This window comes from Polistes canadensis, unplaced genomic scaffold, assembly GCF_001313835.1.
Source record: "Polistes canadensis isolate GaletaPanama2010 unplaced genomic scaffold, ASM131383v1 scaffold_248, whole genome shotgun sequence".
NCBI classification, from domain to species: Eukaryota; Metazoa; Arthropoda; class Insecta; order Hymenoptera; family Vespidae; genus Polistes; species Polistes canadensis.
Genome location: NW_014569795.1, coordinates 101761 through 126823, shown reverse-complemented (window position 1 = coordinate 126823; position 25063 = coordinate 101761). Strand labels below are relative to the sequence as shown.

At 30.8% G+C, this 25063-nt stretch overlaps 2 protein-coding genes and 1 long non-coding RNA gene across 13 annotated transcripts; 2 read left to right on the top strand and 1 right to left on the bottom strand.

Moving 5' to 3' along the window:
* Positions 1-1154: 1154 nt before the first annotated feature.
* Positions 1155-2390, top strand: LOC106790578 (U11/U12 small nuclear ribonucleoprotein 35 kDa protein-like). Its single transcript, XM_014755587.1, has 4 exons — positions 1155-1245; positions 1456-1671; positions 1736-1949; positions 2038-2390. The coding sequence occupies exons 1-4, from the start codon at positions 1243-1245 to the stop codon at positions 2136-2138; spliced, it is 534 nt and encodes a 177-aa protein (XP_014611073.1). The 5' UTR covers positions 1155-1242; the 3' UTR covers positions 2139-2390.
* A 1410-nt stretch (positions 2391-3800) lies between these two features.
* Positions 3801-19843, top strand: LOC106790575 (troponin T, skeletal muscle). 11 transcript variants are annotated; one of them, XM_014755568.1, is made up of 13 exons: positions 3907-4001; positions 4228-4370; positions 5909-5954; positions 13037-13054; positions 15428-15458; positions 15690-15794; positions 15883-15979; positions 16189-16331; positions 16905-17123; positions 17600-17692; positions 17790-17870; positions 19115-19193; positions 19596-19843. In XM_014755568.1, the coding sequence occupies exons 3-13, from the start codon at positions 5929-5931 to the stop codon at positions 19841-19843; spliced, it is 1140 nt and encodes a 379-aa protein (XP_014611054.1). In that variant the 5' UTR covers positions 3907-4001; positions 4228-4370; positions 5909-5928. The 11 variants fall into 11 exon arrangements, with proteins under 11 accessions (XP_014611056.1, XP_014611061.1, XP_014611054.1 ...); XM_014755572.1 differs by lacking the exon at positions 19115-19193 and adding an exon at positions 18162-18240; XM_014755570.1 differs by lacking the exons at positions 3907-4001; positions 4228-4370 and adding an exon at positions 3801-3896.
* A 3965-nt stretch (positions 19844-23808) lies between these two features.
* Positions 23809-24309, bottom strand: LOC106790580. Its single transcript, XR_001382089.1, has 2 exons — positions 24214-24309; positions 23809-24098 (listed from the first exon to the last, which is right to left on the bottom strand). It is a non-coding gene; the product is annotated as an uncharacterized LOC106790580 (long non-coding RNA).
* Between the last annotated feature and the right edge of the window lie 754 nt (positions 24310-25063).

The window sequence follows — 25063 nt, the reverse complement described above, 5'->3', positions numbered from 1 at the left end:
TTATTTATGAAATTTGTGTTAAGTATGACAAATTCGTTTAATTAATTTGCTCTTTTTATTTGTTCAATTCTACAGACGAAGACCAACAGCAGGACAACTTTTAGAACACCGTTGGCTCGAAGTTGCATTGGAAAATCTGATTTGTAAAAAACGATTGAAACGATATGTTATTAAAAAACGTTGGATCAAGGCCGTTAATACGATATTAGCGTTAAAACGAATGGGTGCAAATTTAGACTTAGATCTTGTCTAAAAGTGTTACTTCATTTAATTTATTTTAATTGAATTAAAACGAAGAACAAATTATCTTCCAACCCAATGTCGAAGCAAGTATTAGATATTCGTAATATTTTTATTTAATATTATGAAATAATTGATTAGTTATAATTAGGATACTTTTTTGGTTTTGTTTTTGGGAGAAGGTGTCGAGAAGAATCATTTGAAATTTTATCAATTTATATTAATAATTAAGAAATCAAATTGTATATATTTCAAATGGTTTTAATGTACTATTTAAAATCAATTTCGTTATAGTTGATTATTTAAGTTTTGTGATTTATGTCGCAGTTGTAGTTTGTTAAAACGATATTGGCACAGGAAAACAGTCATTAAGGGGGGTGTAGTGGTAGGAGGACAAGGTAAAAGGAAGGTTTATGTTTTACGATTGATTTATGAATTTTCGTGGACGAGTTAGAATTTTGTATGATTATGTAAATATATTTATATGTGTAGAATGCACCTGTTGTGTCTTTAAATAAATATTATTTTACTACTGTACAGTTAATGTGCGTGTGTGTATGTGTGTGTCTGTGTATGCAAAAATGAAAATGAACATTTTGCTAGCTTCTTGCAATTATTGTCATGATCGATATCAAATATATTATTTATATATATCATTTTATTCTTATTTATTTTGAAATTATTTCACGTATTTCGTATTTGAAATATGCCGCGGTTTCGAAATGACTACGTGAAACAATTTGTTTAAATAATGAAACACGTTTTGCAATAATTTTATAAAGTATAACGATTTGTATTGTTTTAAAATTAAATGAATCATATACATGTATTGGAAAATATTTGAATTATTATTAAAAGTATATTATAATGTTTGAAATTATACTTCTTTTGGTGCATATCTCGAGAAATAATTTCGATTGCTGCGCACAGATGGCAGCGCGATGCAGTTTTTTTAAAGAGGGACATCCCAAAAGTGTTTACAAAGTTAATTAATAAATAATAATGGTCAGTTGTTTTTGTTTTCTATTTATTAAAAATTGTAAAATATCGTCAAGTTAACTTTATTTAATATCTAATGAAGATCTTGCTTTTAATATGAAATATTTCTACTCCTCTAATTTTTATAATGTACAATATTTTTTTTGGTTAGAAATTACAAATATAAAATGATAAAAACATTATGAATATATATTAAATATAAATTATTATTTATAGGAACAGTCTCTGCAAAAGTGGACACCTTATGCGAAAGAATATGATCCTTTAAAAGCTGGAAGTATCGATGGAACTGATACTGAACCACACGATAAAGCTGTTAGTCGTGCAATGCAAGCTCATTATGAACCACCTCATGGTTTAAAATCTAAGCCTGAAAGAACGCTGTTCGTTGCAAGATTTGGCCCAAAAATAATGGAACAAGATTTAAAGGAGGTAAACATTTAATAGAATTTTATCAAACGACATTAAAAATGTAAATTGTTATAATGTATTGCAGTATTTTTCTAGGTATGGTGAGGTTTTATCAACTAAAATTATAGTGGATATAGTAACAGGTCTTTCTCAAGGTTACGGTTTCGTTGAAATGAGAAACGTTGATGAAGCACGAAGAGCTTTGAGACGTAGTACAGATGCTACGATTAAAGGATATCATATTTTTGTAGACTTCGAATGCAGTCGTACTATGAAGGGTTGGAAACCAAGAAGATTAGGTATAGACATTTTCAAATGGTTTCTATAATAATTTTCTTACTAGTAAAACGTATACAATTTTTTTGAAATATTTGTGTATCATTTTAGGTGGTGGTTTTGGTGGTAGAAAAGAATCCGGTCAGCTTCGATTTGGTGGAAAAGATAGGCCTTTTAGAAAACTGATAATACCCAATATTATTAAACCGTGACTCTTAATTATATAATTATAATATATATTTTACAATTAATATTACAACCCCTAACGTTAAATATATACATATACTATAATAGTACAGCAATTGGTTAACTTCTGCAACCCTTTATGGGGATTATTGCAAACCTATACTATGAGAAGAAACCCTTATTGAAATTATGTTAAATATGTAATTTAATATTAACAAAATGAGTATAGTGTAGTAGTTTGTGAAGTTGATATGAAGTATTATATGGAAAGAAACGTTTGAGTTGGTTTCTCAACGTTGTCTGATCTTTCTTCGAAGCTTACACGAAACTTTATATTTCTGTACACGTACATCAGTGCGCCCTCTCTCGTTCGTAGGTCCCACCATATAAGGAGGCACTCGTCGTGGACTTGAACGTTCATCAACACGTTCAAAGATTTCATGTTTCCAGACTGTATTTAAAATATCTTCATCTTATCAAAAATATGTTGATATTTATCCCCTCTACAATTATTAGAAAACATATTAAATTTTAACCCCTACCCCCCATATTACTTTGCATGCACCTTTTTATTTCAAGCAAATTCTTACCGATTCTAATTCCACATTTCAAACTATTATTCTTTTATATATATCTTAACTGTTTGATATATTAATTTAATTTAACAATAAGTATTGACAAATGATCAGGGATTGAATTATTATGTAAATTTAGTAACACGTGGGAAGATACTAAATTTATATTATATTTCGTCTCGCAGAATTAGAAAAAATGCGCGCGATAAAGAGAGAAGTTCTCTTTTTTTTTTTTAAATATTCGAGAGAAAATTGCGGTGGAGTTTGTTTGAGTTAAATTATATAAGAGAAAATAAATGAAAGAAAAAAATAAGTTAAAATTGAGAAGATATTATTGTAGCGAATCGAAAAATATTCTTTTCTTATTATCGTGGAAGTTCATTTTTGATAGAGGAAGTATCAAATTTATGATAGTTTATTAATTACAAATAATTTGATTCTTTATTCGGTTGGATAATTAATAATATAAGAATATACTCTAACAATAATTATTTCGATATAAACTATATTATACAATATACCGTAATCAAAACTGAAAATAAATTAAAAAAAAATAGGATTGTACCAGAAGACAGTAATCAAATACTATATAACAAATTTGAAATACAAAATGACATCCTATTACGAAGGACAATTAAAAATAATCCACAACCGAAGGAAATTAAAAGTCAATTAAATAAATGGAATATTAGAATCAGATAGATTGATTTAAACAACAAATTTCTTTTCGAACAAATGCGGGGGCGAGATGTTACCAGAGAACAGAAAGAAATTAAAACATCACACATACACACATAGAGAGACAGAGAGAAGTGTAAACTAGAGGGTACAATCCAATAGAGAAAAGAAAAGAAAAGAAAAGAAAAGAAAATAAGATAAGAGAATCAGAGAAAGAAAAAGAAAGAGAAAGAGAGAGAGTCCAGTTTATTCGTTGGTAAAGAAAAGAACGTGTAACTACCATTAGACGAAAATAGGTATCGTCGGCCAGGATCGTATCACGCTCGAACCCCACGAACGTAGATCTCCTTTCTATTAATAGTAACGAACGAGAAGTAAGGATCCAAAGAACAGAAACAGAAACAGAATCAGAATCAGAAGAAGAAGAAGAGGAACAAGAAGAGGAACGAACAAGAACACATACAAGAATAAGAAGAAGAAGAAGAAGAAGAAAGAAATAAAGAAGAAGAAGAAGAAGTTGCAGGTTCCGAGGTAACTGGTGAAACTCATCTGTACTCAGAGACCGTTCTCAGATCGAACAGTCCGGAGTTGAGTTCAGAGCCGCTCGAGCTGTTGTGCGGACTCGACATTCCATCGGTTAAAAAGCTCATCATCTCTTTTTATTCTCTGTTTTTTTCTTTTCATTTTCTTTTCCTTGTTTTCTTTTTTTTCCTTTTTTTTTTTTGTATTATTATTATTTTTTTTTTGGTCATTTTCTTCTCACACATTTTCGAGTCACTTCTCTCTATCTTTTGATATTTTTTCTTGTGTGCGTGTGTGTGTGTATATTTCGTTTATAAAAGCTCCATCTTCATTACTTCAGCTACTGGGACTTCAAGCAGTCAACCCCGTTTTTGTGCACGTACACACACACCCACCAACCAACCAACACACGCCACTATCTATCCGTCATACATTTAAAAACATACAAAAAGTACATATTTTTTACATTCACATCGATCTAATGTAAGTTACATTCAATATTTTTTTTCTTTCGTTTTATTCTTATTCTTTTTCTTCTTCTTATTCTTTTTTTTGTTGATCTATTTATATACAAGGTGTTGGTACATGCTACGGAATGACCTAATTTTTTTCTTTTCTTGATTTTAGACACCTTGTGTATGTGTTTATATCATAGTTTGTATTATTTCTAATTTTTATATATATATGTATCTCTCTATCTTATTTAATTATTAAATAATCCATTATATTTAACAGTTTTTTGTACGTAAAGTTTGAAGAAAAATAGGATAATTGATTTAAAAAAAAAGAACAAGAGAGAGTGAGAGTATATATATATATGTATAAAAATGGACTAGAATAAATTCCATCTTTTATGTTTGAAATTCGTCAATGAAAAGTGCATTCCTCGCCATACACTTTTATAAAGGAATGATCAAAAATGAAATCTATTCAAGACTGTGCATTGTAATTTATAAAAAAAATCATTTACGCGTAGGCCGTACGAAATGGTGCTACGGAAAATCATTGGTTGTTTTTTTATTTTTATTACTTTTTGCAACGGTTACGTAAATGACACTTAAATCGAACGTATAGTTAAAAAAAAAATCATTTAACTCTCCTCTCAATTTCAACCCCCTCGCAAATTTGTATATTTTAACAATATTTTCTTCTGACAATACGCGTAATGGGGATGTTTTTGTTTGTAATCCACTTCTATGCATTTCTTTTCCTTTACTTTGATCAAAAATCTAAATATTATTATAGGGTTAACGCTAGCCTAAATTCGAATTAAATTTTGTCCGCATTCTTTCGTAATAAATATGGGTTTTAAATAATTTTGCAAGAAAAACCTTGTTGCAACGCGAAAAAAGATTTCGTTGGAAGAAAATTTGGGATAGGAAGAAGGGGTGGTGTCAAATGGACGCCATATTGGATTAGAGTAGTACAAGAAGAAATAGTATTAGGGGAGATAGAAAGAGAGAGAGAGAGTGAATTTCTAAAATTAGAACCACGAGGAAGAGAAGGGACCCGGCTCCTTATAGAGAGCTTGCGACGATGAGCTTGCGGCCAGGGTTAGCAAACTGTTAGTATATGTCTATCTCTTTCTTTTTTACTTTTTCTCTTTCTGTCTCTCTCTCTCTCTCTTTCTCTTTCTGTCTCTCTTTCGCACTCTCTTCTTTCGGAATATCAAATTACGTTTAGGTCGGTGCATCATTGACCCCATTTCGATTAATTTTTCGCGATATTTCATTCACTTTTTCCCTATATTTATTTATTTATTGCATTTTCAATGCTTTTTTTTAAATTATTTTTATTACAAGTTTAATAAAAAGTAAATACTGATATTTTTTGTTGGTGTATTTTTACGTTAAATTGTTCAGTAGACAGTGATTTAATTTGTTGTAAATCAATATTCGTTTTAAAAGTAATATAATTTTGCATAAGAATTAATGAAATATTTGATCTTTAATATATTGTGAAAAATATTATATAATTTTAATAGATATAATATTTATGTTTTATTCATTTTCCTGTTGCAGTTCCTTAACCAACCGCAAACATGTCCGACGATGAGGAACAATACTCGTAAGTATTTAAAAATAATACATATATATATAAACATAATAAATTTAATTTACTGCCCAATTACTTAAGGAGAAAAAAGAAAACACAAAGAAAATAATACAATCAAATTTAATATCAAAACGCAGAATTAATTGCAACACTTATATAAAAGAATAAGAAAAGAAAATCTTTGAGAGGCCATTTTGAAAAAGAAAAGAAGAAATAAAAGAAGTACTATCAATGGTTAATATATATAATAAGCGAGCATCGATGATCTTACAAAATGGCGTTGGTAAAGATGAAAGAAAAGTAAAGAAAAGAAAAAATCGTATTAAGGTGGATAACAGGAATTCTGAAATAGGTCGTTAAAGTGAATAATTCTCGTTTTAAAGGGGGAAAAACATTTTGGCATGATATCTCGCGTCAACCGATATAATATCTTTATTCTCTCTATACATATAATATATAACCCTATTTTTCTTATACAAATAGTCCCTATTGAAAAATATTCCGAGGGTTGTTCGAGGAATAACCCCTCGAAGATTATAAGTGTCTTTACGAGCCTATCTCTCGACGATAATCGGGATCGGAATTTTGATGTCGTTGTCACACGTTAAGAAAAAAAAAAAGAAAAAAACCACACATCTCTCACGTAAGATTAAACTCATCCCCCGCAACCCCCTTTCCCCTTCACCCTTTTGTTATCTTTTTACTTTTTATCATCTATCGTCATCTCGTCGTTTCGTGAAAAAGAAAAAAAAGTATCATTTCGTTTGTTATAGTCAAACCGAATCAACGTATGTCTCCAATTTTTGTCTGTCCTATCTTTCTTGTTTTATTTTTACAACAATCCCTTTTATACGATGACATTTGTCGTATTGTGTTTCATTCGTTTAATTCGTATATTCCTTAGAAGAATTTTAATTAATACGTTTTTATTCGTTTGTTTTTCATATTTATTATTATTAATTTGTTTATTCGTTAACGAGAGAGAAATATTTTATTCCCTCCGAACAACCCCTTTTTATTTGTTACCCGATTCGTAATATGTTTTTTCTTGTTTGATATTTTTGTTCACACGATTTTCCCCTTTTTGAATTTGTAACGAGAGGGAGAACAAGTCCTGCAAAGATTTTATTTATTTATTTATTTATTTCTATATCGTATTCCTTTATATTACGCGGTAAAACTTTTAAAACGAACTATCAGTTTCCATTAGACTTTCGTTGGACGTTTAAATTGTGGTGATCGTCGAGTGTGTTGTAACTTATTTACAATGCAATTTTCTTCACGGAATTACGATAATGCATCCTTTTTTTTTTTTTTCCATTATATTTCGATTTAATATTCATTTTATAGAAAGGTTTTACGATAGGAGGTATTGCTCTAAAGAAATTCTCTTCTAGAATAAAATCATATTTCATATTATATCGTTAAAATAAACTTTTAGAAAAAAAGAATTCAATGCAATTGTAACGTGTAGGAGATCGCGAATGAACGAACATAAATTTATAATTAAATAATGTAATACAAAAGAATATCAAAGCGTGCATCACAAAAAATTGAATTTCTACATGGCAATTCGAAAGAAATAAAAAACAAAAGATCTTACTGTTATTCCTGTTATTATTATTATTATTATTTTCAACGAGTAAAATATAAAAAAAAAAAAGAAAAAAAGAAAGAAGAACCCTTGCGCGTTATCGTTTTAAACGAATCGAGATAAAAGCTTGAAAAATCGTGTCGTATCGTACAAATAGCATCTACTCCAACCAACCCCAAGCACAACCCCAACCCCGAAGTCCTTGATTGTGTAAAATACTATAGTTCAGTTTGTTCAAGTCAACCCCTTTTTTTCAATAAAAACGAACCAACCCCCGCCCCCGCNGCCCCCGCCCCCGCCCCCGGCCATCCCTTGTAACAACGACTAACAACAATTGTTTTCCTTTTTTTCTGTTTCACAGCAGCGAGGAGGAGGTCGAGGAAGTGTAAGTTTTTTCCCATTGTTTTAATTTGTTCTTATTGTTAATTAATTCTATTCATTCTTTATTTATATATAAATAAATTTCTCTCTCTCTCTCTCTCTCTCTTTTTAATAATTGTTTTTTCTCAAAATCATTTTTATACGTATTATAAATAAATTCCAAAAAGAAAATTAACACGCACGTTCTTTCATTTTTCTCTTTTACAGGAAGTAAGTTCCAGTCATGGGTTCTACTTTATTTGAGGGTACACCATATCGGTGTGCCGTTTACTGCGATAGAAAAAAATTCATTTGAACGAATAGGTTTTCTTTTTTTTTTTCTTTTTTTTTCTTCTAGAAATCAAATAGTTCGCACAAAATCGATACGAAAGTTATTTCACAAAATATATTCGAATGAAATAAAAGTTAAACAAAATAATATTTGACGAACGTCGATGGGTGATACAGATTGAAATTAATGGTTTCATAGTTATGATCATATATTTTTAACTTTACTTTTTACCTGTTCTTTTATTTTATATACATTATATTCTCGAACCGAGGAAAAAAATAATGACAATGAATAGATAAATGGATATACCTATTGGCGCGGAGTCAAAATTATTTTGGAACTTTTTTTTATTTTTATAGGAACGTCTGGTCTGTCAATAATTTTAAACAATTTCAAGAATTTGATTACGATAATACACTATAATTATTTATTTAATTATATATTCTTCGTTCGCGGTTTAACTCTATTTATTATTCATCGAATTAATATTACAAACGTTTAGATAAGAATACATTGATCTAATAATAATAATCGTTAAACAAAATATGTTTGTTAAAAGAGAAAGATATAGTTAAAGAAAATAGTTAACAATAGATCGGTCTATTATTTAATTAGAATGATGCTAGAGAGATCGCGATGATTCATCCGTCTAGGATTCGAGGTTAGAGTCAAAATTAAAATGGCGTTGGTGGGGAAGATTAGATTTATCCGACCAATCAATAATAGCTTAAAAATAAAATTATTATAATTGAGAAACACACTAAAGTGTCAAATTTCGTTGATACGAATCATAGTTTTTTTTATATACAAATATTTTCTTTATTCTCTTTCTGGAGTAAGACCGAACACACGCGTTGTTATTGTTGTAATAAAAATGTCGAGGAAACTATGGAAACTTTTGCTAACGCGAATAAAACGCGTTTAGTATGATACACAGTTGAACGATCATTCTTGAAATGGCGTTTAAAATTAGAGCAGACCAGCTCCCATCATCACGAAAATAGGGCGACCGGATGGCGCGTAGTTACTATTCCTGCCTCTAAGCATATAATTCGTTTCTAAAAACAGATTTAGGTATAATCCGTATATCACATTTTCTTTTATTACGATCCAACAATCCAAAAAACTTCAAATTGTATCCAACAAAACAACAACACCAACAAAAATACATACTCCATTTTCATCAAAATCTGTTTTACCGACCGAAAATCCGGAACCATGATTATATTCGAAAACAAAATGAACTCCGTATTCGTTCGGCCCTATTTTCGTCTTGATAACAAAATATTTCAAAGAAAAAAAATAAAAGCATGATGATATTAGAGAAATTAGATTGACGTTAGATTAAAACACGCGATAAAATTATTCAACTTGGGTGTCCATAGAAGAAACGGACACACCATTATTTCTTCTAAATAGAAATATTCTTTTCGTTTCTCTTTCATTTTGTTATATATTTTTTGTTTCTAATCAATTCTCTATCTCTCAATCTCTATCTAATCTATCTACTTAATCTTAATTAAACAAAAAAACCAAAAAATCTGTTTAAACCCAAATCACTCATTTCTATCTCTCTGTGTATCTCTTTCTCTCTCTCTCTCTCTTTCACTTCTCCGCCCGTTTCTCCACATACAACACACAAAACCAATGAACCAAATGAACCAACCAACCAACCAACCAACCTAAATGAACCAAAAACGAATAAAATGAACCACCAACCAACCAACCAACCACCAATTACCACTACTACCATCATCATCGTCGACCGATCGACCCACGCGACCAATCCGCGTGTCATTGACTATGAAAATTGAAAAATCAAAGGCAGCCGGAGAAGAAGATCGAGTAAGTTTCTAATTAATAGACAAGCGTATATATATAATTGCCATTTTTTTCTAATTCTATACTCTTTTCTTTTTCTTTTTTTAATTCTATATGTGTATATATATATATGTATATACATATGTATATATATATATATACATATATTGTTTTTTTAATTTCTTTTTGGCAGCTATTGGCTATTTTAATTGTTCATATACGTTGTCGTGTTTTTTCTCTTTTTTTTCCTGTTACCTAACAAATTTTGTATTTGTCTATTGTCGGATTCGTCAGTATTATTACTTTACTATCTTTTACTATTTTTCTCTAATTTTCTATTTCTGTCTCTTTCTATCTATTTTTTGTTAGTGTCCGCTGAATCTTTCTTTCTCTCTTTCTTTCTTTCTTTCTTTCTCTATCTTTCTCTATCTTTTTTACGCTCTTTTTCTATTTGTTATAATGTTTAGTATTTTAATAATAATATTAATAATAATGATAAACGCTGACGCACAATATAAATGCCGCCATTACGCCGCCATTACGCCGCCATTATGCCGCTGCAATTATTTGTCTCATATATTTACTTTCTATATAATATATATATATATATCATTTTTTTTTTAATTTATAATTTATCTCTTTCGTTGTTTCTTGTGTCCATTTTTCTATTTGATTTATTTATTTAAATTATTTTTTATTATTATTATTATTATTTCTCACATACAAAATCATGTCTTCATTGAATTTCTTTCTTTCTCTCTATCTCTTTATCTTTCTCTTTTTCATATATATTTGTATTATACAAATATATTTTTCTTTTACATTAAATCATCTATTCCAATACTCCTCTTCAACCACTTCGCTCACACCACCATCATCCCTTAAACGAAACGTGCTTATTATTTTTTGATTTTTATTATTTTTCAAGTATTACAAAAAAAGATGATTCACAGATTTAACGAACGAATGTGAATTTATCTTCTCTTTTATATTTTATTATTTCTCTTCGTAATATTTTGTAATATTTTTCTTACATTTTTTCCAACACAGGTGTATAAAGAATTTTGCCAATACATTTACGTATCTTTCATTCCTCTCTTGTTATCAATTTTTTTTAAACTTTATCATTCTACTTCCCTCTCCCCTCGATTCACCACTTCTACTATAATTCTTTATCCAGAATATTTTTATTAATTTCAATTTTAAACTAAACATCCCCTTTTCTCTTCGTATTCCCATTCGTTCCTCAATATTTTTATTATTTTTTCTCAACCCATACATCTATCTATCCACATGGAGACATACATGCATACATCAGAAACAAAAAAAAGAAAAATATAAAAAAACAATCATTCAACCACCACCCCCTCCCATTAATTTATCATACGTTGGTCCGTCTGTTGTCTCTCTTCATTATGTTTTCAATTTTTTCAAGCTGTGTCGCTGCTGTGTCGATGGTTTACACGAGATTACATTTCACCATCCTTTTTTTACAATCCTTTCCTTCCAAAAACAAAACAAAAGCCAAACAACTTTTTTTCTTCGAAAATGAAACACTCCCCCTCACCCTGTGCAACACACACACGTATCCTCACATCCACGAATACTGAATCAAACGAACAAAAATCTACACAAAAAGTACACGCACCAACAATACTTTAAACTAATTCTCACGTACGAAATAAAAAAACGGTAGAATAATAATAAAACAAAAAAAAGAAACAGGAACCATTTTCAAAATACCAAAATACAAGTCACGCTTTTTCTTAGACACATATCTACATATATACACAAGTATACGTACTTACACTTATTCCTACCTTAAAAAACAAACAAAAAAAACCAACAAAAGTATCTGTCTGTCTCTCTTTCTCTCTCTCTCTCTCTCTCTCTCTCTCTCTCTCTCTCTTTCTATCTCTCTCTATTTCTTTCTTACTTTCTGTAATATTTTATTTCAATTATTTTGTCTCTTCTTTTAATTATTATTATTAATTAATAAATATATATATTGTCGTCCTCGTGCATTTGTTATTATTTGTTGAACGTGCGCATTCGTTTATATGTCGCATATGATTTTATTTCGTGTCCGTCTTTCTCGCATTATCGATCGTGCCGACGAATTAAAAATAAAAAAAAAAACAATAAAAAAAAAAAAAAAGGAATAATATAGCATTTTTTGTAAAAAAAAATGCTTGATAAGATATATATATAAAAGTGTTGTGTGACAATATAAAGCAAGACACACGATAAATAAAATACACTTGAACGTACAAACGAACGGACTATGGATTGGCTCAATGCCTAAACAAATAATATATAATAATACCTATTCTCGACACAAAGAATATCTTACGCAATCACTATAATATAACAGTTTACAAAATGGATCTTGTTTATCGTACTACATTTTTCCTATTTATCACGTATTATGTCATTTTATTTTTATCGGTTCTCCTATTATATTTTTACTTCGAATGCACGAACAAATTCTAATAATAAATATGGGAAAAAGAGAAAAATGTTTTCTTGAAAAAACCGTGGTCCGTTCGAAAATCTCTACGCACAATTTAAAATCAAAAATAATAATAATAATTGATTAATTAATTAATTAATCAATCGAATACAATATTTAAATGACCATTGGATAATATACCCAAAAATTATTTGGAAGTTAAAAAAAGAAAATTATGCCTGAGCACAAATATCGTATTATACCGCCTTTTATTATTTATTTCACGCGTGCTTTTGCGCATAAAAGAAAAAATAAATAAATATTATATATGAACAAATTATTGTTTGTCGTACACACACGTGTTACTGCACACACAAAGCAAATATGCATTATTACGCACACGCGTACAATTATGACGATATTAATAAATAATACGCGATGTTTACGATCTTCGTTAGTTTTTTTTTTCACACACACACACACACACATACACATCACACTTTTACCTATTGTTTTTTTTGTTCTTCTTAGTAGTAGTAAAATATTAATCATTCTGTACTTTCTCTTTTTTATAGGGGTAGGGCGTCCCAAAAGTAAGTTGAAATCGCTCGAAGGTTGTTTTATTCTTATATATATACGTCAATAATCTTTCTTCAACCCCAACCCTCTTCAACCACCCCGCCCCCCAACAACCAACCACCCTCTTCTACTGTCTATCTTTCTATCTATCTGTCTCTCTGTGTTTTTTACTTCTTCTTTTCGTTCGCTCTGACCAAAAAACCACAGCAACAAACCGATACGAATTTTTTGTTTCTTTTTTGTCAATTGCAAAAAGAATTATTTTGCAAAAGAAAAGAAAAGAAAAGGGGCAGCAAATTCTCCAGAAAAAAATTACAGGAAAGCATTCCTTTGCTTTTTTTTTTGTTCCATTATTTTCTAAACCCTCCCACCCCCAACCATCTGATTTTTTTTCATTTGTATCATTTATCAGTTGATATATTATAATTAATTAATTAATGAATTAATTCTCGGCAGGAAATGTTGTTTGACGAGATAAACGTTAAGTTACTACGATCAACATTGTTTTCGTGGACAAAGTAAAAAAAAAAAATAATGGAAGATAGTTACTTTATCTTTTTTTTTGTTGTTGTTCGTCTCACGTTGAAACCTGGCACGAACAAGTAGAGTAGTAAGCTTCTTCGTTCTGATTGGTCGAGTACAATTGCATAACAAGCATATGCAACTAATTTAACTTGCGTCGGCTGGACACCTGCCAACACTCCGATGTTACATGGTTGCATATGTGTTTTCTTTTTCTATGTATTAATACTTATTGTTAGTATTATACATACACACATATATGTATATGTACTTATGTATTATATGCTGTACACGCGTAATAAGTTTATTCTTACATTTTTAAAAATTCAGAAAAAAAAAAATTAGATCCTGCCGAGATGAACGTTGTAAAATAAAATGAAAAGATAAAAATTAGTCCACCCTATGAACCAACCAACCATCTCACCCCTTTTTTCACCATAATTTTCAACAGCCCCGAATTTTTGCGCGTACTTTTTTTCTCTCACGATACTTCTACGCAATTCAACACACAACCCCCAACCCCGCCATATTTTCTTTTCGTGTTCTTTTTAATCTTTCCATCTATCTATCTATCTGTCTATCTATCTTTCTGTCTTACTATCTATTTATTATATGTTTTTATCTCTGATTAATAATAATTATTGTATATTAACAGAGTGAGAGAACAAATTCTTGTACATAATTTCAACGTGTGTTTCAACGTATTATGTATTTATGTACACCATTTACAACCCCTCCTTCCCCTCTAAACTCCATACCAGCCTCTAGCCTCTCTTACCATCGTTTAAAATTATTGTAAATATGCTATGAACAATTTTTTCGTACGCGTTCACGTTGTTTTTGTGCCTCACATTCTGCTCACGGTTTATTCATTCACGTTTTTATTTCTTATTTTTCTGTTTTGTTTTTACAATCAAAAAAATATCCCGGTGTTGTTGCATTGTTCGTTCCATCAGATACCACCTATCCAATCAACCCCTTCCTTCTTTCCTGCTTCCCACCCTCAAACAAAATAATTCGTGCCGATTTTTTTTCCTTGCTCCCCAGTGATTTATTTTCGCATAATTTCACCAATATAATATTTCATACAAATGAGATATTAATAAGATATAAAAAAAAAAAGAAAATGAAGTAACTCACGTGCTCTTGCACGTTAATCATTTTTCTTCTATCTTTTTTTCGTTAACTTTTTTTCTTCTATTTATAATTTTTCATTTACTATATAATATATTCTATCCTCCCCCTATATTTTTATCTATTCACACACATTTTGTTGTCTTTTATCAAGATTGTCCGTCCGTTTCTGTCTATTTGTCCGTCCGTTTATATATTTTTTTTTCTTTTTTTTTTAAATTAATTTAAATTTCGTTAATTTTTCTGTCTCTCTATCTCTCTGTCTCTCTCTCTCTTTTAATTTATGTTTGTTTATTTGTCATTGTCAAACGTGTCCGTCCGCCTGTACGTGTGTGTGCGTGTCTGTGTGAGTTGGTTTATCGTTTGAATGTATGTGTGCGCAAATAAAAAACAAAAAAAAAACAAAAATTACACGACATAACAATTAACTTGATGTCGATGCGCGAGAATGAATGATTATACTATGATTACGATTACAATGACGATAATGACGATGATTATTATTATTATGATGATGATGATGAGACGAAAATAATAAAACAATAAGGAAAAAAAGAAAGGAAGGACATCAAAAAAATTGTCAAAGCTTTTTGCAAAAGGAAAAGACAGTCTGACCAACTGTTTTTTTTTACACTTCGGAGCAACGAGCTTTATTTACCCCCCATTCATCGAAAGGACTATTAAAACAAACGAGTCTTCTTATATTTTGTTTTCGTTCCGGCACGGTCCAGGGACTCCGGGGAGAATCCTGAATTTATGAAGGTGAGTGTTACCCTAATCACTTGTCTCATTTATTTTCTTTTTAATATCAATCAAATTATTCAATTTCAAACGATACATTGATTTTTCATCAATACACAAACTATTTATATCAAATTGAAGAAGAAATAAATATATATAAATATGTTATACAGTGTGAATGGATCAAAATTAAAGAATGTTCAGATTCACACATGATATGAAATGTTAATAAATAATTTGTTTTTATTTCAGAGGCAAGAACAGAAGAGAAGCGATCTCGATGAACAACTTAAGGAATACATCGCGGAATGGAGAAAGCAAAGAGCCAAGGAAGAGGAGGAGCTCAAACGGCTCAAGGTTTTTCTTATTTCGATTAAACTAATAATATCAATAGTTTTTGTTTAAATTTTCTTTATCCATATTAATTTTATTTTCTTTTTGTTAGGAAAAACAAGCTAAGCGCAAGATCACTCGCGCTGATGAGGAAAAAAGATTGGCTCAGAAGAAGAAGGAAGAGGAGGAACGTCGTCAACGTGAAATTGGTATTCATTTATTTATCTATTAAACAAATTTCAAAATAATAATAATAATAATATTAATTGACCATAATACACGAGAGAGAAATTCTCTATAAAAGAAACAAGAAATAACAATTTTCAACGTTACCTCTGGCTATTTTTATTTTCTATCTTTTTCAATCTCTTTTTTCATTTTTTTTTATCTACTTTCTTTTGTAAAAAAAATTGCACAGAGGAAAAGAAACAACGCGACATAGAAGAAAAGAGACGACGCCTCGAGGAATCTGAAAAGAAACGTCAAGCTATGATGCAAGCGATGAAGGATCAAGCAAGCAAGAAAGGACCTAACTTTACCATTACCAAGAAGGACCTCGCGGTAAGTAGGTTCACGATCCTTTTTTCTTTTTCTTTGTTTTCTAACAAGAAAAAAATACAAAACATAAAAATAATCATTTTATTAGATTGGCCAATAAATTAATTACAAGTTCCTTTTCTCTTTTTCCAACTGAAACAAAGTAGTCACATCATTTTAAAACATTGTTAAATGTAAGCCTCGGTTCTGGTAATTTTCCTTTTTCCCTCATCCCATTTCAAGTATTTCCTATTATCCCCACTACTTTTTATTGTCACGTGAGATGATGCGTCTGACCAATAACCATAACCCTTTGAGTGTCCGAGTATTCAGCCAATCAAATGCTACATATTAAATAATTTTCAAGATGGTGACCAGTAATGGAGGAAGAAACCTCTTCTGGATTGTAAGAAACGAATGGTTTACAATTTGTTTTACTATACTTTTAAAACTGCATAGATTTATTGGCTAAATTAATAAAATAGTAAAATGAATTTGTGTTTTATCATAGATTGATACTCACTTAGTATACTTTTGTGAATTATTTAATAGGTTATGATATTTTCATTGTAATTTTGTTTCTTTTTTGCGAATTAGGGTAATCTTTCATCCGCCCAATTGGAACGCAACAAGACGAAGGAACAACTCGAGGAAGAGAAAAAGATATCTTTGAGTATTCGTATCAAACCATTAGAAATTGAGGGTTTGTCGATCGATAAATTACGTTACAAGGCCACCGAACTATGGGATGCTATCGTTAAACTAGAAACCGAGAAGTACGATCTCGAGGAGAGACAAAAACGTCAGGATTACGATGTGAGTTGTCTACCGTAATGACATTTCTCATTATCTGCATATTTTTTATTACATTAAATTGGCCAATACTTGATCTACTTTCGTCTTAACGATTCGAACTATACAAAAAGTTACCCTGATCACCCGGAGGTAAAAAAAGTAATCGATTTTTAATTATCTTGAAACTTTTTCCCTCATCATCCTGTAGAAAATAAAACATCGATTCTAAAGTAAAATCGCGTTTAATAAAAATGAGAAAAGTTCACGTTAATTTCCATGAGAAATAAAATTAAATTAAAATTTCGATATTAAATTAGGTTTAGAAAAATTTTTGAGTAACTATTCTGGATCAATTTGTAAAAGATCAATTAAATGAATAAACAATATGTATCAATTTATTAAAAATATAATTGTATTAAAAATAATACTTAATTAAAGTCCTTAGTTTTGAGAATGATGACTCTAAGATGGTGATCCATTGAAATTCTTCATTGCAGCTCAAAGAGTTGAAGGAACGTCAGAAACAACAGTTGAGGCATAAGGCTTTGAAGAAAGGACTCGATCCTGAGGCTCTTACTGGCAAGTATCCAGTAAGTAAAAAAACAAAATATTTTAGTACATGCTTCACAGATTATCATTCAAAGTGCAGGATTAAATTATAAACAAAATAACAATTGAAATTCTTAGCCGAAGATCCAAGTTGCATCGAAATACGAACGTCGCGTTGATACCAGGTCCTACGATGACAAAAAGAAACTTTTCGAGGGTGTAAGTATTACTCTTTCATTTATCTTTACCTTTAACCTTTCACGGGTTGTTGCTAAAGTAAAAACAGATTTTTTGAACGGTGCGATAAAAAGCAAAAAAATAGGATTGAAGTTTTGAAAGAGTAGAAAAATAGAAAAAGGGGAAGGTGTTGCGTAAAAGTTTAGATACGATGAATAAAGAAAAAGAACCGAAAAAAATGAAACCCAATAGAAAATAAAAACACATGTCCAATTGGAAACAAAAAAAGAGAATGTTTTTTGTCAGTGAGAATTGTTGGAATTGTAATCGCAGGGCTATGACACGCTTTTAGCGGAGTACAACGAGAAACTGTGGAAACAGAAAACAGAACTGTTCATGAAGCGCAACAAAAGTGAGTTGGATTCGATAGTCTCTTCTGTATAAGTGTATCAGTTCTATATCCACTTAGCCATTACCCTAGCCCTAGCCCTAGCCCCCCCTCACTCCAGATGTTCTAGCCCTACAATTTTGTCGCTTGAATTTTTTGAATGCACATCGTAAACCCTTCTACGACTCGTTGACAATGTTGACCCCCCTGCCACAGTTTTTTTGTTCTCTCGTAAGTTTGACTAAACGATCGAATTGAACCTGAATTTCTGATAAATTATCATGATCATTATTATTATTATTATTGTTGTACACTTATGATTAATTTAAATGTTGGATTTTGTTCTTTTTCTTTTTTTTTTGGAAAACACTAAAGAGCACGATTAAAAAATATCGAATGGATTATTTTGTAATGTTTAATGAAGAAAAATTTGAAATTAAGAATCCATCCACGTATTTAGCACGAAACACTGTTCGTATTTAACAGGTTCCACATAATTCCGAGGACTTGTAAGGAATAATTTTGATCAAACGTTATTGCAAATACCAACACAAGAAAGTCTATGGTTGGAATTGTCCCTGTTCGTTTAATTGAGTATATAGTTTGAAGATTTTGTTGGGTTTTATTGTAAATTAAGTTGGTATACGTATTTTACTTGGTAATCAGTGTCTTAACTTTTTGTAATAGGCAAAGGAACATTTGCCTTATTTCTAAAAACGCCCCAACCCCCTTTTTGTCACCATGAACTACCCCTCAACGCCAAGAAGAACAGAAAAAAGAAACCCAGAGAATATTATATTTCTATCTCTGAGTATAATGGTCCAGGCGTTGTTCTCGTTTAGATGTGTGTCAGTAAAACTGTATCCCTGCATGCCATTTGTGTCCGTTAATGTTACAGGGTCTGACCGAACAGCAAAAGGAAATCATGGAAAAACAATGGACCCAACAAAAAGAACAGTTCCTTGGTCGTCAAAAGAGTATGTATTCAATAATTATCCTTAAACTCTTCCAATATATTCCATACTTTCTTTATCTATATTAAATTTTTAATTATTTTATAAATACCATTTTGTGTAGGATCGATTTTACATGATTGATTAATTAAGTTAATTCGTTTCAATTGGATGTATCGTTAAGAATTTATTTGGAAGATTTCAAGGAAAACAAATGACTGACCGGTCGGCCATTTTGGTTGTTTTTCTTGGTCCAATAATGGCGGACCAGTCGGCCATATTGATTTATGTCCCTAGATGACCAATTACTTCTTCGAAGTAGCGAAATTAATTATTTTTTCGAAGAAAAAAGTATGAAAAAAAAGAAATGAAAGAATATGGGAAATGAAAGAATATAAGAAATAAAATAATATATAAATACTATAGCGAAATTGCCGAAATGGTTCGGCGAGAGGCCCGGAAAGAAAGCTGGCGATCCAGAATCACCGGAAGGTGAAGAAGATGTCAAAGCTGCGGCTGATGACGACCTGGAGGAACCACAATTCGATGAAGAAGAAGAGGAGGAGGAAGAGGAGGAGGGTGAGGAGAAGGAAGAAGGCGAAGAAGAGGAAGAGGAAGAGGAGGAAGAGGAGGAAGAAGAGGAAGAAGAGGAGGAGGAAGAGGAAGAAGAATAAAAATTGCTGCTCGGGAGCTATCATTATTATTATTATTATTAATTATTATTAATTATTATTAATTATTATTTTAATTATTATAATTATTATTATTAATATAATTACGATTACTATTATTATTATTGACCACGAGGACCTAATCTTAAAAAGAGAAAAAAAAAAACAAAAAAAAAAAGAGAAAAAGAAGAGAAGAAAGAGAAAAACTTAAATAAAATGAAATAAAATAAAATGAAATAAATGAAAAGAGTAACTAAAGAAGATAAAAATAAAAATATCTATGTACTACATACGCGTGTATGTAATTTGCGTATACACGCGTAATGAAAAAAAGAGGCCTTGAAGAGAGTGGTGTGTGTGTGGTGTGTATGTTAATAATATTCACATACGCGCTCGTATATGAACAATTTATTATTTAACATTGAAATTAAAACTGCTGCAAGCCTTGAAAAGTTTACCAAATTATATTTAACATAAGTTTAATACCCTTATAGGAATTATTTTTTGATTGAGAGATCCCCTGTATTAATAAACACCCACACAGGTCCATTTACAAGTATGGTACGAATATTCTTTTTCAGTGCACGTAGCAAAACTACCCTAAAACTTTTTAAGTCATACGAGTAGAACCCCGCGTTGTTCTTCGATTTCACGCAAATAACTATACTTTCAATATAACGATCGATACAGTAATTTTCTTCTTGGGTGTTAAAGAAAGAAACGCAAGGAAAATGATTAATATCATCTATCAATTTATTTCCTATTGTATTTTGACAAATTGTAGACATTTATTTCTTCTCTCGTAAAAAAAAAGGCAGTTGTATTATATTTATTCAATTTATTTCGAAGGAAAGGAATACAAAACGAAACAAATCTTTTCGAATTAATCTTCGAAAGGTAAAGGAAAGGCCTATTATTTCGTTCTACGAATTCCATCACGATAAAAGAAAACAAAAATTCAAATCGAATCTACGGGGAATCTGAAAATGTAATATATATCTAAGATTAAAAAGAAAATAATTAGAAATACGAATCTTTATATGAGACAAAAGTTTGATGGAAACATCGGAACAAGTTGCATCGACAAAAATTCTCTATAATCCGGATTTTTCGTTCGTGTATATTTGAGGAAATACGAGAAGTAGTAGGAGAGAGACAGACAGAAAGAGAGAGAGAGAGGAAAAACCAGTGAGAGGTCATACGTGAGTATTTCATGACGGAGGGAAAAAAAATCATAACGGTAGCACTTTTCTTTCCTTCCTTTTTTTTTCCAACTCACCCTCGCTCTCCCTTCCTTTTTCTTTTTTTTTTTTTTTTATTTCAATGTGCGGCCCCAGAGGTTTCTAAACAGGCTCACTTGACCCCGACCTTTTACTCGAGTATTCTCTCTTCTATTACGAGTGTGCTCCGATGTTGTAGCTCGAAAATAACCGAGCGAGCCACAGCAACCGCTCCTTTATAACGATTTTTCTTCTCCTCTCTCTCTCCCTCTCTCTCTCTTCTTTCTCTATCTTCCTTTTTCTTTTTCTTTTGTATCCTTTTATTTCTACGATCGATATCCACCGTTTATTCTCATTCTATCTCTCCTACAATTTTTATATATTTTATTGTAAAAGTAAATCAAATTACAATATGATAATACATTTGATAGTAAAAATAAAAAGAACGAGAGGTATACGTTTGTTCGAATTAAAAAATAAAAAACAAAAGAAAAAGGAAAGAAAAAACGTAATAATAAATTGATCATATATATATATATATATATATATATATATATGTGTACTGGTATCCTATTTCTAATGGATTCAATTTAATTATTGATCTATATAAGGATTCCAAAGGTATCTAATCAAATATATATTTTCTTGATATATATACTCGTTGCAATGGTGGGAATATTGAACTGTCTGGTCGTCTATAAATGGTGACTAAAGATTCTAAATATGTCTTTACCACTATACAACAGAGAAAGCAATAATTTTAAATGTATATTAGTATGGGTATACGTGTATATGTGTGTGTGAGAGAGAGAAAGAGAAAGAGAGATATAGAAATGACGTGACATCGAACTAAACCAAGAATAAAGAGGAACCTATCACATTTCGTTGGATAAAACAGGAGTCTGCTTACGTATGGATAAGTATATAAAGTAACACACACATACATACATATTTATACATATTTATATATGTATAGTCTGATCTATACGTAAAAGGGAGAACGGCAGGATGAAAAGTAATGAGAAGAGGATTCAGTCGGCATCAATATTCCATTCAAGTTTTCCTGCGTCGGTATAATAGTTAGACATTTTTCATTCTATCTCTCTCATTCTCTTTATACTTCATTGTATTCCTCATTTTACCGACAGAAACAGCCGGTTAAATATCTTACACATATCAAGCATTACTTTTTTTACATATATATATTATGTATATATATATATAGTTTGTGTTAGTCTCATAAGTGGAAGGACTAACCTCTAAATTGAAAGAAGATTTTAAGTTACTAGGCTTCTTCTGCGCATCGTGTTCTGCGCATCGTATTCCACGCATGCACAATTTTAATTCGATTGAAAATTATATTTATAAATGTTTCAATGATTAATTAAATATTACATATGATTATATTATTCGTTTGACAAATAAATTCATCGAATAATATAATTAAATTCATCAAATTGTTCATTAGTTTAATTTATAATTATTGTTTTATTACCGAAATTAATTGTTAGCGCTTCCCCATTGAAAGAATTTTTGCGCATGCGCACAACTCATCTCGCAGAAAAATGGAGTTATAAAAAATCAAGTTATAATTATTTCCTTTACTATAATTAATGATCAAATAATTAAATATTTACTAAGAATATATTGATAAATAAATAAAATACGGTTCTCTCTCTCTCTCCTTGCGTTTTATATTTTATTGCAAATCTTGTTTTACGGAGAGGTTAGTTTCTTTATACCCACACAAACGTGTACGTAACATGTGACATATAAATATTTCCGTCCATATAAATTAATTGAAATGCATTACACACACACACACACAACATACACACAAAGGGTAACGAAAAATTGAATATTAATGAGAGAGTGAACGAATGAAAGAGAAAGAGATGGAGAGATTTCCAGTAACTATTAATAATAATGGCGGCCGGCTCAAGTAGGACCATGCTCGTGTATTTCTTTCTCTCTCTCTTTTACATCTCCTTCTCCGTGATTTCCGTAGTAAGAGACCGGTTCGATAGTAGCCTTCGTTTAAATAGTGTACCGTGTTAGTACATTCACATTTATCGTTCAATAATACTTAAAAAAGGAATTCATTTAAGTTTTCCCTAAATAATTCATTGGCAATGATACGATTTAATATTAGCTCACCTGGGTTATAGATTAAAGTGCCGAAAATAGATTGTCAAATGTTGTTGGTTGAGAGAGAGGGAAAGAGAGAGAGAAAAAGAGAGACGCCTTTGTTGCTAAAAAAACTGGTAACTTGTCAGTAAGCGCCATTGAACATCAGTTTGACCAACCCCCAGTAAACAAACAGCACCAAATATTAAACCCTAACACGATTTTCCACTAAGAAAACGGGTGTATTTAGTATGTAAGTATATGCATACACGTATAATATGTATGTGTTAATTAAAGAAGTATATATAAATCTTGACTATTAACGTCATTCGATGGTTAGGTACGCGCGCGAGCGCGCGCGCGCACCCTGACGCGACCTGTTGCCATTTTTTTAACCACTTTTCTAATAGTCCAATCTAATTTACCGACTGAGTCGAGCATACGAGGTATTATCAATTTCGTTGTGTGTCCGTGGGCTATCTTTTTAAAGAGCACCCGCATGTGTGTATATGTGTGTGTGTGTGTGTGTGTATGTGTATACCCGCGTCTGATAAGAAAAAAAAAAAATAAGAAAAATTAATATTAACAACGATGTGAATAGTTAAAGAAAAAGGATTTTGTTATAAGATTTTTATTTGTAACATCAGGAAGAGGAAGAGGATTATAAGTTTGTCATGGCGGTGATCATACAAGAGGACGACGAAAGATACGTTTGCGTTGTTGACATGGCTACCGTGCTTGCTACCAAGGAACGAAAGAGAGGTAGAATGAGGAGCTGACTAAGACGAGGCTTGCATACGAGAAAGTCCTCCCAATCGATGAGGTAAGTTATTTCTTTTCGTTGACAATATTTCATCTCTTATTTTCCCCAATTTTCATTGATATTTTTGTATGTTTCATACTTTTTTCCCCTAAATTTCGTTTTATTTTTCGATAAATAAAAAATATATATGACAGAAAGTGTATATAATACAACAGTCTCTGACGTTGTCAACGACTGTCCTTTATTGGTATACTACTACTTACTTAATACTCTTACTACTACTATTACCGTTACTGTTATATTTCTTCTTCCTCTACCTTTTTAACAAAGCGGCATGGTGTCACTCTCTCTATACGTGTTTTCAGCGCTGCGACCGGTATCTGTATGAGTGGGGAACATGCGCGAAATTCGACAGCGTCGCTTTTTACCCTCTCCCCCACTTCTCGTAATTCCTATTCGACCGTATTTATGCATTCCCCACGAACACAACCGAATGTTTACGAACGGTGGTCGCGCGTGCGAGCACGCGTACGTCTTAGCTTGCATCAATGTTCGGTCAAGTTCGTATATTTTCGTATATTTTCGTATTAACCGCGAAATTTCAGCCGTCTAATTCGGTCCCTCCAGTTGCGTTCACAAACGCGAATTAGAATCACAACCACGGCATTAGATTTAGAATAATTCTTCGTTACTTCCCTCTTAGGATTTTGTCAATCCTTCAATTTAATCGTCATTGTATTTTTCTTTTTCTTTTTTTTTCTTATTTAAGTACAATTTTTTTAACAATTGTTCCGAGAAGTCCGTACTTGGGAATACACAAAGTTTTCCTCTCATTTATTGGTAAGTAATTTATATTTTGTATTATTTGTTATATATTTGTTAAAATAATGATTAAAACTGTGTAATTTTCTTTTTTTCGATTGATCGATAAACCAAAAACAAAAAAGAAAAATCATTGTGAATTATAATAGATTTAAATATCTACCATCGTTTATCCTCGGTTGATTTATTTTTCTTAGTTACGTGTGTAAAACTATTGTAATATAAAAATAAATCATCTGGCTTGTAACAACACAAAAGATTGCATAATTACTCGTTGCAAATGATTCAAAC

Coding starts and splice junctions, on each gene's coding strand:
- LOC106790575 (XM_014755570.1), top strand. CDS start 5,929: ATGTCCGACGATGAGGAACAATACTC. Junction 17,124..17,599: donor AAAAACGTCAGGATTACGAT/GTGAGTTGTCTA, acceptor TCTTCATTGCAG/CTCAAAGAGTTGAAGGAACG. Junction 17,871..19,114: donor AAAAGAAACTTTTCGAGGGT/GTAAGTATTACT, acceptor TTAATGTTACAG/GGTCTGACCGAACAGCAAAA.
- LOC106790578 (XM_014755587.1), top strand. Junction 1,672..1,735: donor TGGAACAAGATTTAAAGGAG/GTAAACATTTAA, acceptor AATGTATTGCAG/TATTTTTCTAGGTATGGTGA. Junction 1,950..2,037: donor TTGGAAACCAAGAAGATTAG/GTATAGACATTT, acceptor GTATCATTTTAG/GTGGTGGTTTTGGTGGTAGA.